Raw genomic sequence first — 16,979 nt, forward strand, 5'->3', positions numbered from 1 at the left:
CTGTCTTATTAATATCTCCAAATATTTAATTCTCAATCTTTAATGTCTTCTAGGATTAATTCTAAAAAGTGAAAACTCAACTCTCTCCAACAACCTTATAATAAAGAAATCTGAGGTTAAGAATCATACTTTGCTTATTTTGAAACAACTGATGATTCTGGGAGATATTCATTAGGCTTTGTCACTGTAAACACTTTTAAAAGCATGGAATTCTATAAACAGAAAGTATTCTAGAAGTTAAAAATTATAAAATACCTCTTTTTACAGAAGAAGAAATTCTGACCTGGAGAGCACTCTAACCTTAGGATTAAAGCAGAGAGCACTCAAAGGAGTAAAAGACTAAGGATGCCTCGACCTTTTTTCCTTCACTCTCCCTAGTCCATTAGCAAAGTCCTCAAATTTTTTTTTCACTATTAAAGAATGATGAATGCCTATGATCCGCTAATCTCTGTTGGCTATATGGCCTTACCTGAAAACACCTCAAAAGTCTAAAACTAACTTAAATTTATAGAAAAGTGAAGTATTAAATTATGGTATGACCTATTCTGTTATTCAAATCACCAAATGTTAACTGCTTATAATGGTTTATCATAAAAATAGAATAAAAATGTAGACATATTGGTAGAAAATAAAGAAAATAAAGATGCAAATATAGAAAATAATTAACATTTACAAATTTAATGTTTTATTTTTCATATATTCACCACAAATATTACTGTAAGGATATTAATATGACAGGCCATGCACTTTACTGGCACCAGAGACAAAGACTAAAGACTATATATGAATACTACATGCCAGAAATATGACAAAGTTAATCTGATTGGTATTTTCATTAAAAAACAAACAAACAGTTATGTAGCTAATTTAATTTTGAAAGAATAAAATACAGAAATGGTTGCACTGAGTTTCCTAAGACTTCCTTTTTCTTCAAGAGGAAAAACAAAATTCAAAGCCAGGAACTATGCATGATATAAGCAGAAAAATATAGTTGACTGATTCTCCTGGAATCTTGGGCTTTGTCTTAGTTCTCATACTAATTAACTAAATAAAAGTGGAAAAGTCACTTAAAATAACTCTGGGTCTTAGTTTCCTTCTGTAAAGCAAGGATATCACAGGTAAGTTCCTTTCCACATCTATGATTCCGAAATACCAATTAGCAGCAGCAAGAAGTGTGCAATGCTCTTAACATTTAAGCACACAAAATAAATTCATCAACTATTTAAGCAATTTAATTAATGAGTACCTTTTATGTGCTATTAATAAAACTAAATGAATGTATTCAATGTTCTTAAAAATTATTTGGCTTACATGTATGCCCTAAAGACCTTTCTTTAAGAGAATCTCAGAATCTTAAAATCTCAAAAATAAGAACAAAAACAGTTAACATCCACCTAAGTTTTTAATAATTTGGAAACAGAAGAATGAAAAATCTGTTTTGTCACATTAGATCTAGTCTTCCATAAGTCTGATCTGATTGGGTGTGTTTAGATGTTCATCACAAAAATACCTTGAATTAAAACAACCACTAAAGAAATGAAGATGGCTAAGAAGACTACTAAGTATCTAGCTCACTGCCTTAAGATAAAAACATCAATTCTGTCAGAGGGAGTCACCAAGCTGAAATGCTAATAATTGCCTATTATATCAATCTGCAAGTTCAGAGCTGATACAGGTTATTTCATTTATTAACTTACTGAAGAGATTGTCACCAACTTGACAAGATCAAAAAACAAAACAAACAACTTTCATCACTGGGCAAGATACATCAGCAGTCCTGTGAGGACCTTTACACACCTGCGTCTCTCCCTGACCTCTGATGTGGAGGAGACAGTGCCAGCAGTAGTTGTAGTCAGGGTTGTGGTTGAGGCTGCAGCATTTACAACAGTTGGAGCAACAGGGATGGTCAATGCCGTAGGAACACTGTCCTTTTCTTTTTCAGTACTATCCTCAGCCCACAAACGATTTGAGGTACTATCGCATCATAAGCAGCAACACAAAAAGAGAAAAGGAAAACAGCTAAACAATGAAAGCACTTTCTAGCAGCCAAAACATGTGACTACAGGGATGGATTTTTTTAAGACACATGGCAAGACATCTTTCAACTATGAACCAAAAAGCTCACCCAGAGCTGTTAAAGGAGAAATTTACATTTTAAGTAGCCTGATTCAAGGAAAGTTAATAATTCAGGAACTTAATTTTTTCCCCAGACATGCATAATTGCCTCTTTTGGAACCAAATTTTGCTTGTAAATAATTTTAATGAGGTAAATGAAAAAATCCAGAGCCCCACAATCTTCTAAACAAAAATGCATGCACGTACATAAGCACACAATAGGCTTGAACACAAAGTGTATCTGTGACTCACCTGCTTTGTGTGCCTGCTGAGGAAGAACCCGTTGTAATCTTTGTAGTAGTGCTTGTGCTGGAAAGCAGGCTTTTCTGAAGCCCAGCTGCAGAGGTAACTGTTGGTGTTGATGTGGTGCTTGGAACACTAGAACTAATCAAATCATCTGGTCTTCTACCAAAGGAGCAACTAAAGGAAAGAGTCATATCTATATAGGATGTGTTTATATGTGTATTCTATAGTTAATGTCTATATATTATACAGATTCACAAGACTAGGAAAGATCCACCAGCTCCAGCACCAAGAGTTGCATCTACAACTTGCTAGGAGTCTGGATGACTTCACTAATTTGGTAGTGTATCATTTTACTGCCTCCCCCTCCCTCAAAAAGGACTCAAAGATGATCTGATCTGGAACTGTTTTTTTTACATTCCTGGAACTGTTTTTTACATTCCTGGAACTGTTACAGATCATGTGGTCATGCCAGGCTGGGTCTGAGAAAAATAGTCAGGGGTTTGGTTTTATCAAAATCTTAACCAGGGAAGGTTAAGATGGATCTTTTTGAAGAAGAGTGTTTCAGTAATGAGGCATATCCTTAGGAGTGACCCATGCCTATATTATACTTGCTCATCTTTTACTCTTCTTTCTGGCTGCTTTTAGCAGAGAAATATTTATGTCCTGTTCCCGCCACCCCCCCCCCCCCCCCCCGCTCCTTCAATGTGATATTATTCCCAACATTTTCATTCAAGACATTTCCTTATTTCTGAGTTCTAAGAAAAGTGGAAACTTCCAGGTCACTAAATAATGACCAGATTACTGAAGACACTGATCTATTTCAACTGCTCTAGTCAATTATATAAGGAGTTCCTTTTAAATACGCTACAACCTAAAAGATACTTCTAATATATAAAATCTAATTAAATATATATACAATAGGAAGACATAAATAGAATCAAATTTTCACCCATCTTTAAATATATATTCTGCCTTTAAGTGATGTTTTATTTAAATAACAAGACATATTAGTTAAAGCATGTATTTTCTCAATGATATTGAGGGCTCCAAAAAAATTGCCTCATATTTTTATAAAATAATACATGAAAGTTACTTAAGAATTATATTACCTTTTATGGTAAGTTGATCCTTCATTAACTGAGCTATTCTTTTTGAGATCATCTTCCCATTTTCTTCTTGTATAGGAACTACTTGTTCGCAAACTTGAAGAATCTCTGCGAAAAGAACATCCTTCAAATTCTGGTATAGAATTTTACAATAGAATTAAGAAAGCTGTATATGAATAAACATTAGTAGAAGCAAAAACCAGTAAAATCCTTTGGGAAAACACTTTGGTACATTTACTTTTTCTTTTTTTAAATATTTTTTCATTTATTCATGAGAGACACAGAGAGGCAGAGAGACAGGCAGAGGGAGAAGCAGGCTCCCCACAGGGAGCCTGAGGTGCGACTCGATCCCAGGACCCTGGGATCACGCCCTGAGCTGAAGACAGATGCTCAACCACTAAGCCACCCAGGTGTCCCACTTTGGCATATTTATTAAGAAGTGAAAGTAATTCCAGTTCTAAGATTCTATTCCTAGGGTATATTCCTAATTATAGGAGGGGAAATTAAGATTTTACGGAAATTTTACTTATGATCACAAAATATCAGACAATTTAAATGTCCGCATTTGGGGAGGAGAGAGGGCAGAGCAAATCCCAAGCAGGCCGAGCAAAGAGCCCGAGGCGGGGTTCATGTCACAACCCAGAGCTGAAGTCAAGAGTTGGATACTTAAGCAAATGAGTCATCCAAGCACCCCAATAAAGATTTCATAGTAAAAACATAAAGCAAATTATAATGAATGCACCTGTTTTCTTTCTCTTCAATGTCAGATGTACTGGCTAGTCGTCTTGGTATTGTAGGCGCAACATACGCAAGCCTAGTTCCTTTACTATCTTTCTCCTACACAAAGTAAAAAAAAAAAAAAAAAAAAGGAGTAAAAACAAATCTGCGTGATATTACAGGAGCTGCTAAAAGTATTAAGGAAAGAGTATTCAACAGTGTACAATTATACAGCCATCACAGTTCACTTTATGTTTCCAAAGTTCCTAGCTACACTTTAAAATTAATGTCTATTAATAATACTAATAGCCTATTTAAACCAATTTTCTTTTCTTTCTACTTTAATCTAGATTTAGGCAATATTTTAATATAAGGAAAAAACTTCTTCTACACTTTAATGACTTTTTTTAAACTTCTATAACAGATTATGTAAGGTAATGCAGTATAATAAAGTAAAATATTCTTATTTTTCCAGAGAAATAAGGTCTCAAATATGGTTGATGGGTTAAGTCTCAGTTATTTATGTTATGTAAGTTATTTACTACTTTGATGTAACATTAAAATATTCAGAACGAAAATTACTTAGATTATACTTATCGAAATCAAGTTGAGACTCTAGTAGTAATGGCATCTGATATATTCCCACTATACTGGCATCAAGTACTTGGAAAATAATTAGGCAATCAATTTATAAAAATAAAAAACATTAAAATTACTTGATGAGAAATTCCATTTCTGAATTTGATACAAAGAAACACTTTTAAATAGAGGAAGGAAACTATCTGGAAAAAAGTCCAAGCACTAGAAATGCAACAGAAAATAAATAATCCAGCTAAATAAATTATCACTGAATGAACTGTGGTACATTCTACTTGATATAATTTATAACTTAATACTACCTTCCAAATATAGTTATTAAAACTATTCATCAGAAAGAGGTTGCTTTTGATGTATCAGATGAAATAGAAGATAAAAAATTACAGGTATTAGATGAATGGACTCTATGAGTATAATTACATTCTGGAACAAATAAATAAATTCTAGAATAAATGCCCCTTAATACATATTATTGCAGGCTTTTAAGTAGGGTGAAGTTTTTTTTTGAGTATAGTCTCATAATTTAATTTTTGGGTGAATACATCTGATCTTCCCAATACTTTTAGAGGTGAACTTCATTTTACTGCACTTAACAGAAATTGTTTTTACAAATTGAAATTTGTTACAACCCTCCATCGAGCAAGTACATTCCAGCATATCCAACAGCTTTTGCTCACTTTGTGTCTATGTCACAAATTGTCACAATATTGGTGATTCCCACAATATTTTAATATATTTTTTTAAAGACTTATGAGCAGGGGAAGGGCAGAGAGAGAGAGGGAGAAGGAGAAAGAATCTCAAGCAGACTGCACTGAGGGTAGAGCCCTCATCATAAGCTAAGCCCAAACCAAGAGCCAAACACTTAGCCAAATGAGCTGCCCAGGTACCTCCAAGTGTTTTCATTATTATTATATTTGCTGTGGCGATCTCTGATCAGTGATTACAAACTGCTGAGAGCTCAGATTATGATTAGTGCTTTTTAGCTTTAATAAAGTATTTTTTAATTAAGGCATGTATATTTTCTTTAGACATAATGCAACTGCACACTAAGTGACTATAGTATAAATATATTTTTTAAATACAATGGGAAAGAAAAACATTCATCTGACTTGCCCTATTGTAGTGGTCTGGAGTCAAAACCACAGTATCTCTGATATATGCCTGTAATTCCATATGGACATTTGTTTAAGGTGGGTATATTTGTATTATCATGTGATTCATTAAGTCAGGTGAATTAAGTTCATACACAGATCTAATAATGATATATAGTAGAAAATTCATTGGATTTGATGTTCCTAAAAAAAAAATTATTAGAATTTTGATAGAAATCAGATTGTGAAATAGATTACCTTTTCTTTATTATCCAAAGAGGAGGAAAGCCTGGGACTTGAAGCTGAACGCATAACACCTGCAGTGTCTTTGTCTTTCTGAGCCTCTTTAGATGCTGTGATTTCTGCAAGTGCGCCATAACTGCCAGTCTTTCTAAGTCCTAACCTCCAAGATGCAGGAGACTCATCCTTTCTCTCTTCTTCTTTGGGAGAAACTTTTGTAGCTGAGGTTGGAAACTGTTTTTATTTTATTTTTAAGGAAAAGAAAAAAATTATCAAGACTAATCAATCCTAAGCTGGAAATGACAAGTTTACAGATAATATGTTTCAAATTATAGTTAATAGTTTCAGGAGAAACACTTTTACTAAGTAGGTTAATGTCTTAGTAAAAAATGTAAAGATCTAAAACTGAAAAAAAAAAAAAAAAGAACTACCTTTCCAAAAGTTAGATTTAATAACACACTCCACACTTTATATCACACAGAAAAATTATGATGCAAATACAGAGAACAGAAATGAGCACACCATAAGGACTATAAAACCATGCATCTTTGGAACCAATATTCATATTAAACTTGTTATGCTGTAACCTAATATAAATAATCCTTGCACATAGAAATGCCTCACCATAGATTTTTCACCCTTATTGGGCACAAGAACAATGCCAGTTTTGCGCAAGCCCTGCCTCCATGATGCAGGATCTACTGATTCCACCACAGGCATGATGGGAGCAATGAAATCATACTAAAGCCAATTAAAATAAGACAGGTAAAGAGATAAAGATTGAAAGCATAAAAACAGAAAAGGAAGTTATGATCAAAACACACTTTTTAAAAAAAGAATTTTATAACAAATTAAAACCCAATAACTGGGTAATGATCCAATCTTAAAAGTCACTGGGAACAAGTTCTAGTTTTAGCATGAGAGAGAAATTCTGAAAGAATCTAATAAAGAAATTTCTAAAGCAGTTAAAGGCACACGGAGCAGATAACGTTGCAGTATATGAATGAACAAACTATTGGGCTTGAATTTTGATTTTATTCATTTATATACTTGGGTTAAAACATTTTTAATTCAGCATAATCAACAAAAAGTAATAACTGATAGATCTTCCACTTATAATACTTAATTCAGTATTTTTAATACCATATCCTTAAACTTATTATTTGATTTTACCACCAAATGCTAATTTAAACATTCTAACTAAAAACTAATTTTTTGTACAAATACTTTCCAAAAGCCCTAAAAATGAAACATGTGGTACCTTTAACTAGTTCATTTCATTAACTCACAAAGTTTAAATATTTAACCACAATTAAGAATAGATGGGTAAATACAGTAATTAATTCCTATAAGCATAGGATATGGGTAATTTAAAAAACCCACTTTTTTCCATAGTTATTACCAAAGTTGTCTATACTTAAGCAGTTTAAGAGAGCTTGTTAAAGCACCGAGGATGTCAGAAGGCTATTTCATAGACAAAACTATTGTGTAAGATACTTCCTGTAATTAATTCCTATCAACAGGGTAAAAAAAAATAGACTCATGATATACCGCATTCCTCAGTTCCCAAAATGTGCATTGAGGTATTCTAGGGTGCCAGAGTAAAATCACAAAGGCACTGTAAGATACTTTAAAGTTTTGAGAAAAAGCACAGTGACATCTGTTGGACATTGCACAAACTGCCATTGTTAACTTACTTGCACTTAACTACTTAATAAACGGAACAGAGGTACTTGTTTTGGCCAAGAGGCACTGTGAAAAAAATTAATAAAACATTAATGGTTCCAATGACCGAGAAAGTCCAGGGACTTCTGTAACATTTTATACAATAATACAGGCACTGAGATGATTGGTTATTGATTTCTGAGCCTGAAGTCATAACATTCAGGAATAGGGGTTGGTAAACTTTTCTATAAAGGACCATTTATGAATTTTAGGTTTTGCAGACCACAGAGTCTCTGTTATAACTATTCATTTACACTGTTGCACAAAAGCAGCCACAGGTAATACATAAGTGAATGAACGTAGCTGTGATCTAATAAAACTTTATTTAGGCACATTGGAATTTCAATTTGTGTCACAAAGTATTCTTTTGATTTTCTCAACCATTTAAAAATATTAAAACCCTGGGCAGCCTGGGTGGCTCAGCGGTTTAGCACCGCCTTCAGCCCAGGGTGTGATCCTGGAGACCCAGGATTGAGTCCCACGTCGGGCTCCCTGCATGGAGCCTGCTTCTCCCCCCTCTGCCTGTATCTGTCTGCCTCTCTCTCTCTGTTTCTCATGAACAAATAAATAAAATCTTTAAAAATAAACAAATCAATAAAAATATTAAAGCCCAAAATGGAAATAAAGGTACCCCCTCCATGATAAAATAGGTAACCTAACATTTACTGAATGTTAGAACAGAAGCTAACATTTAATAGATGTTTACTCCTGTCAGGTTCTAAGCTTAAAAGTGCTTTTGATGGGTTATCTCATTTAGTCTTTGCAACCACCCAATGGAATGCTATTATTACTGCTGTTTTAGAGTTGAGAAAGATGAGGCAGTATTATTCATTTTGAAATGGACATTTGTTGCACTGCAATGATTGATATACCTCCATTCTGCCTAATGTGAAGTTGGGTTTAAGGGTTTATGTGTTTCAAAGCTCCTTTCAATTTTATTTGGTCTGTATATGAACATCTCTGAAATACTCAACTACACCTGCTCCCTGACACTCTTCTTTTGGTTTTTGTAACAGGGCACTGTTTTGACTTTCTTACTCTTCTGACCACCCTCCTTCTTGGTCTTCGTGCTGTTGTTAGCATTGTCCTGCAACATAAGCATCTCAAGAGTCTGTTCTCAGATCTCCCAGCTTCCTTTTCTACTTCCTTCTCCTGAGGGTTAGGAATAGGGTCTTCTATCCTTCCTCAAGCTAACTGTACTCAGCTTATTCTAAAATTTATCTCTAGTTCAGTCTGACTCCTAAATTCCCAGCCCTGAATTTCTATTTACCTGGAGAATGAACCATATAGAACTACCATTAGAACCTAAAACTCGACATATTTAAAATCAAACCTTTATTTCCAAACTGGCTCTCCCTCAGTTCCCTATTTCTGTTAGCAATGATATATTTCTTCAATTCCCTATATTTGAAACTTCATAGTCATGTTAGACTTCTTAGTCATTTTCCCCCATTTATAAATTAGGTGCCAAGGCTCTGAATCTCCTCTCCTTTGTAAGACCACTGCCACTTCTGTAGTTTATCATCTTGGGCAACTTCAATGACTTTCTAATCAATCTTCTCTGAATTAGCCTCTCCTCAAATACACCTGTATGTTGCTGCCAAAATATATCCTATAAAGAATAATTCTCTCATGGCCTTGCACAAACATTTTCTATGGTTCTCTATTATCTATCAAACTATAAAAATGTTACCAAAGAAATAAAGACATTCCATAATCTGGCTTTATTTTTCTGTTTTACTTTGTATATGTTCCCTAAAATCAACCAAATTTCACAACTTATTTTTTCCTACAAAATATTCCACATTATCCCAACTTTGCTCACATTGTTTATCTTCTCTTCCTTTCAGTAAACTTACAAACTCTCCTTCTCTCTGTCAGCTGAAATACTATCTACTCATTCAAGATCTATCTCAAATGTTCTAATTTTATTACCTTGAATCAAATATGATCTCTTCCATTTTTACTTTTTTCAATATTTATTTAACTGAGAGTGAGAGAGCATGTGTGTGCGTGCACGCACTTGGGACCAAGCACATGTGGGGGGTTGGGAGGGGCAGAGGGAAAGGGAGAGAGTCCCAAACAGGATCTGCTCAACTGATTATGCCACCCAGGCAACTCTCTCTTCCGTTTTTAAGCCATTATTCTACATTTGTACACTTTTACTGGCATACATCATATGCCCACAGTACATAGTATTTTTTTGTCTGTGTGTTTCTTTTTTTCTTTTGAATCCATGAGAGACACAGAGAGGGAGAGGTAGAGACCATAGGCAGAGGGAGAAGCAGGCTCCATGCAGGGAGCCCGATGCGGGACTCGATCCCGGGACTCCAGGATCACGCCCTGAGCCAAAGGCAGATGCTTAACTGCTGAGTCACTCAGGCATCCCAGTACATAGTTATTAAATTTAATTCTTATTATACTTAATTGGACCCAATCAAAATATGTAATTCCAAGAAAATTTTGAATTTTTACCATCTAGTAAATACAGTTTACATTTATCAGAATTTATGTGTCTACAGCAAAATAGGTAATATTTTTCAGAGATCCCAACAATATTTATTTTGATTAAAGAGAGTATATAAACTTACTGTTAAAATTTCAGTTTACCTATTATGATTATTTTTTAGATTTTATTTATTTATTCATGAGCAACACAGAGAGAGAGAGAGGCAGAGACACAGGCAGAGGGAGAAGCAGGCTCCACGCAGGAGCCTGACGTGGGACTCGATCCCGGATCTCCAGGACCACGCCCCAGGCTGCAAGCGGCACCAAATCGCTGCGCCACCGGGGCTGCCCTCAGTTTACTTATTATTCAGTTTTTAATAATCTCTACCCCCATTGCAGTTTTAAACTCATGACCCCGAGATCAAGAGTCACATGGTCTCCTGACTGAGTCAGCCAGGTGCCCCTATGGTTAAAATTTTAAATCATATACCAAACTGATAATTTTATAGGAAACATCTCTACAAATCAAAGTCCTGGTGTCACTGCTACATAAACGGTTCTTTAATATTAGCTGAAGAGTTAAGAACTTAAAGGAAGATCATTTAAAAAGAATGTATCTACATTTCTCTGTAGCTATCCTGAGTTATTAGAGAATATAAATGATATTTAATGCTGTTATAGAGCTTCCAGTTTTGTGATCTATTCCTTGCCATGAGTATGTACATGTTTATGCACTGGTGGAGAAAGCAATAAAACTGAAGATATCTTTGTCTAAATATCAAAACCAGAGTAGCGACTAGGAATCTAAAAATAGAGCTCTTAACTACAAAATCTTTTAAGATGCATTTACAGATTAACAATTCATCTAAAGAAATTCATCTGTTAGGTCTAAGTAAAGGAAAATTCTTGAAACTAATTTAGAAAACATTAAAATGCTAAATTAACATAGAAAGTATCACCGAACATAACAAGGTTTAAAAGTCTTACAAAGGGCAGCCTGGGTGGCCCAGCGGTTTAGCGCCGCCTTCAGCCCAGGGTGTGATCCTGGAGACCTGGGATTGAGTCCCACGTCAGGCTCCCTGCATGGAGCCTGCTTCTCCCTCTGCCTGTGTCTCTACCTCTCTCGCTCTCTCTCTCTCTCTCATGAATAAATAAAATCTTTAAAATAAATAAATAAATAAAAGTCATACAAAATAAGATTGTTCTATCCATTAAAATAATACTTCAAATTATTTGTATACCATGACTTTATTGATTAAAATAAAATTTGGCTACAAAACCTTAAGAATAAAGACTAAAAAAACATAATCTTCAAAGTAAGCTATGATTTCTGAAATTGAAAACAAAATGGAGTTTCTCAATATGCAAATCATAGAAGCAGATGGTTATTAGATCGATTTAATTACAGAATCAGAAGTAGTTCTGAATAAGGATTTTTTATAGGAAAGAGGTTACTGGGGTAACTCTAACAGTTATTATTATTACTCTAACAGTAAGTTATAACTTTAACAGTTATTAAAAGTTATTACGAGCAATTAAGTTATTAAATTTGGGGCTATGCTTGAGAAAAATATAATTGATCAAAAGAAGTCTAGTGCAATTACGGGACTATAGTAGGAGACTGCTTAGTTAAATACTCAAAAGAATGAGAGCCAGTTAGTTAGTTGTTTGTGGCCAGATATTTCAAGATGAGCTTTTGGGAATTTCTGATAATCCTGTAATTTTAACATATATTAAATTAAAAGAGCTAACGTCTGGTACTCATTGAAGAAGTATACAAGGGTTCTATAATTAAATAAAGTTTAAAGCAACCTATGATGACTCCTGTTATAGCATAATTATCTTTAAAATTCTGCAATTACCCCTGGAGGATTTCATTTTTAAGAATATATGATTATTATCATGTGAACATAGCTTCTAGCTGAATTCAGGAAGCACTCAGTTCTGGAATACAGAAGGTAAGATAAATCATTCGCATCATTTCCTGATATTCAAACTGTACCAGTGAAATCTATGTATTCATTTCTACCACTAAGAATCCACATTATCTCTTTCCTCAGTAACAGTTTTAGAAAAAGATTATTACCAGCAGTATGGATTTTCAAAAAATTCTCTAGTTTATTATTCTAAAAGATTCATATTTTCACCACTTGGAGCCAAATCCAAAGATCAAGAATGTCGACAATATAATAGAAACACTATAGGGATTTAAAATCAGTCCTCAAACCCATGCCAACCAAATAATGTCAGATAAGCAACAAAATAAGAAGTCCAAAGGCAGAGACATGACAGTTAAACACAATGTGCAATCCCTCAGTGGGCCCTTGATTTAAAAAAACAAACAGAAGAACATTAGTAGGAGGACAATTGAAAAAATCTTGACTAAGGTTTGTATATAATAAACATAGATAATAGTATTATATCATAGTTAAATATTCTAAATAGGATCATTTTAGTATGAGAATGAAGGAAAATGCTTTTGTATTTAGGACATTCATACTCAAGAATTTAGGGGTAAAGAGTTATATTGATTGCACTCAATTCTTAAATGTTTCCACAAAAAAGTGTGTGTGTGTGTGTGTGTGTGTGTGTGTGTGTGTATACACAGACAGGGAAATGAGTATGCTCATTAAAGATAAGTATGGGTTGGTGGAAAGAGGGCTTTAAAAAGAGACCAGTGGTAAAAAAAAAACAAGATAAACTAGAACAACGCCCATAATCTTTAATTTGGGTTAAAATAACTACAGGTTTCAGAGTAGCAGGGAAAAGAAAAATCTTTAAAAAGATGAACACACTAATTGGAAAGTACTGTTTGGTGGAGAAAAGGAGCAAAAAGATAGAGAACAAATTGGAAACAGAACAAGGGAGAAGAGGAAGAAATGAAACTACCAATTTGAGAGCGCTTAGTCAATTAGCCAGGCTCTCTCTCTCAAAGTCCTAATGCTAATTTATTTTCTCTTTGTTTATTATTTTTGTTTGGCTTTCTCCTGATAGATAAGGAAGACCATAACTTGCTCAAGGTCCTTACAATTAATAAGCAGTGGTGTCAGGAGTGGATCTCTGGTTTATTCGACATCAGATATCATACTCTTACTGGCATACCATACCTGCATGCCTGGTGCTTTGTACAGAGTTAGAAAATCTAGATTCTAGCTGTCTCCTTGATTTTTGGTAGTATTTTCTGTGCTTAATTCACACATATGTCAAATTATCAAAATGCACCTTTACTGAACAGGGATAAAGAATATAAAACCCATGTTTCTCAGAAGTTCAACAAAATAAAAACTACCACGACCATAAGTTTTCATGTGCAAACTAATACTTTCTCAGTCAAATTAAAAATAAAAATATATTCTTATTCTAAACCTTAAATATTTTTGGAATAAACCATAAAAATTTAAGAACTGTCTTAATGCTTTAGTACTTAAACAAAGTATATGTATTTTTAACAAACACAATTTTAGCTTACCTTTTTCATAGGTGACGTAGGGGTTGCCTGACCAGATGACACAGGTGTTGTGACAGCCACGGGAGCCGCTGGTGTACTAGAAGTATTGGTATTAGTTACGGAAGCCATGGGCTTTGTCTTATCTATTACAAAAACACAAAAAATATTGAGTAAGATTCAGTATGGATTGTTTCAATGCTAGAAAAATAGTATTTTATATTTATTTTTGTTTAAGGTTTTGTTAATTCAAGTCTTTTCTATTTTTCTCCCTTATAACAAGTGATTTTTTTCAAGGAGTTTCTAGAAATGTCTCAATATGTATGCTGAAATAAATAATAGAACATGATGACAAACAACAAAGCTTCTAAGAATAAAAAGTAAAACAGAATCTGACTAATATATTTAACATTATAGAAATATTAAAAAAATGATACTTAAAAGCTGAGCGCATGAATACAGCATAACTAAAAAGGTTACAAGAACAAACCTCAAGTGTCCACCATCCAATTTATCATTATTAATATTGTTAAAGCCCTTCTATTAATTTGATTTCAATGAAGAATAAAAATTTCAAGTCCTAGAGGAAAAAAAAGCCCAAAAGCAAAAATATGCTTCCCTGGTTATTCCTTCAACTACCTCTCAAATTTATAAATCATTTGGAAGGAAATTAAACTTTTGGTTGAGTTCCTATTTCCAGCTCATTTATGAGGAAAAAAAAAAAACACTTGTAAAAAACCAGTTTGGTAAATACCTTATGAAAGAGGATATTTTACATCATTAGGGTATTTTACATCAGCAAAATCATTATTTTACATCAAATAGTTTCCCAAGGAAATAACCTTACAAAAAAGTAGTAAAAGAAATAACTTAGAAGTTGTCAAATCAAGCTGTAGCTCTACAGGGAAATGACTGTTTTCTCAAGCTTGCCAAATAAAGTATGATAAAACCTTGATGATATTAAAAGAATGAGACAGAGGGAACTATACAGCATTTACATGGATTAATTCTTGAGATAGAGTCAAATTTTCCTGGCAAAACCAACCACTAGCAACAGGAAGAACAAAATTATCATGGTACAATGTTTCAGAGGAACATTTAAAGTTAGCTCAGTGAGAAACTGAGCAGAGTGATTGGTATGCTTAAACTCCAAAGGAGGAATACAATGCAACTTGATGGCAATTAGTTCTATTTGTAGTTACAGAGCAGTATAGTTTATCATTAAAAAAAGAAAAAGAAAAAAAAAATAAAAAAAATAAAAAAAGAAAAGGAGAAAGAACTAACCGTTTATAAAGAACTATCCAGATCATTTAGTCCAATTCTTATTTAATAAGCAAGGAAATTTCAACCAAAGAGGTCAGGAGACTTGCTTGTTAATGGCAAGACTGGCCTCATCTGAAGTCTTGTTTGTTTTATTTATTTTTTTGTCTTGTTTGTTTTAAATAGTTCCCCAAAGCCCAACATGGAACAGTGAATTAATTATATAGAAGGGGCCAATTAAGAAAACATTAATAACAAAATCTCAGAAATTTCTGTGAGATGCTTGGATTCTTGAATTCTACTACATTAGTAAAAAAAAACTGATATATTAGTTAAAAGATCCAGGTACTAGTTCTGGCTTTCTTGTGCACACATACTGTGATCTGATTAGTAGTGATACATTCTACCACAGATTGGGGGACAAAACATGTCTCAAAGGGAGGAGAGTAACTACATAAAAAATAACTAAAACTTGTGGATATCTAAATCTAAATTTAAATTTCAATAATATCATTTCAGCTTCTAGTTTTCACAAAATGAACAAAGGAAACAGCACAAATTTAACTGAAATGATATTAGGTAAGCATGTGTATTAATCTTATTTAAATTAGCAGAGTTGAATTTTATAAAATTATTATGCAAAGTTAGCACTTTACTACAAAGCATTGTTATACAGTACCCATATAAAGCAGGAAAAATCTGAGAAATCTGAGATTACAGAGATATCTGAGATTAAATAAATTAACCACAGATACAATTACTCATAAACCAGTCTGTCCATGTTTTTAAAAACTGTGCATGCCCATTGTCATATAATTTACTTTTATAAATAGAAATATTTTAATTAGCGTGTCATAAAAGCAAATTATAATATTCAATGACTACTCGGTTGCTTTATTTTCCAATTTTACCCATACTCTCACCAAAACAAAAGATATGCTGATTTATCTCCCAGCAATATGACAGCAATAAATTAAAAATTATATTCCTGGTGACTAAAATCTAGCCATTTACAGATCTCAAAAATTCTTTGTGGTTTTACCAAAAAATAATTTAATTGTAGGGTTAGTAAGCTTCAATAAAATAAAGGAATTTAAAACACACTACCTGGCAACAAAGCTAGCCTTTATCTGTTTAACATTTTGTTTTTAATGGGAAACAGATAATGAGTATCTTTTCTGATATGTTCATTTAGTAAATTTTAGCTTCTGCATTTTCTTATAGGAAATATTTTGCTGAGCAAAAATAAAATGATCTAAAACTGTTATTGCTGTGTCTAGAGGAAATAAAGAAGCCCAAGAAATTCTAGAGCTTCATATTTACTGATGACCACCATACCGATCCTGATAAGGATAAATTTTTTTTTAATCAAAAATCTTAATGGAAATGGACTATTTTTTCTGATAAATTTACAGAATTTCACATTGGTCAGAGGATATGAACGATTAACTGATGCACAATAAGAAAAAAATGTTATTTAATAAAAAGCACTCTGAGTTGGAAAATTGAACTTCGATAAAAACAAATGAAAAAAATTAAAAAAAAAATAAAAAGCACTCTGATAAATAAAATGTATAAAAACATGTAGGTCAGATGAAGGAATGCAGAAACCATACCCTTGATAATAAAAAGGAAAAGAATGTAAATTGTGATAAAGACTTTGTAAAGAAATCTGGCAACATCCATGAAAACTGAAAATGTGACTAAATAATTCAATATTTAAGTATACCTAGTAGAGAATCTCTTACCTATATAAAGAGGCAATTGTACAAATGATCACTATGTCACTGTCAACAATGGAAAAATGGGAGTAAGATAAATTTTTATCAGAAGGGAGACCAATGTATTTGGTGAATACTATACAACAACTAAAGGTAAGTTATGCAGGTAAAGATACAGACAGATGTAAATATATCTAAAAAATACAACTTCTGAGCGAAAACAAAAAGCAAGTTGCATAACAACTCCTAGGTATAAAAATAAAAACAC

General features: G+C 33.2%; 1 protein-coding gene across 1 annotated transcript in view; it reads right to left on the reverse strand.

The window, feature by feature from the left end:
* PPP1R12A (protein phosphatase 1 regulatory subunit 12A) overlaps window positions 1-16,979 on the reverse strand; it is a 139,265-nt gene that overhangs the window by 35,231 nt on the left and 87,055 nt on the right. Inside the window, 6 exon segments of the mRNA XM_038558529.1 lie at window positions 1,798-1,974; window positions 2,368-2,535; window positions 3,471-3,575; window positions 4,210-4,304; window positions 6,131-6,346; window positions 13,755-13,876. Coding sequence (XP_038414457.1) covers window positions 1,798-1,974; window positions 2,368-2,535; window positions 3,471-3,575; window positions 4,210-4,304; window positions 6,131-6,346; window positions 13,755-13,876 — 883 coding nt within the window.

This window comes from Canis lupus, chromosome 15, assembly GCF_011100685.1.
Source record: "Canis lupus familiaris isolate Mischka breed German Shepherd chromosome 15, alternate assembly UU_Cfam_GSD_1.0, whole genome shotgun sequence".
Taxonomy (NCBI): domain Eukaryota; kingdom Metazoa; phylum Chordata; class Mammalia; order Carnivora; family Canidae; genus Canis; species Canis lupus.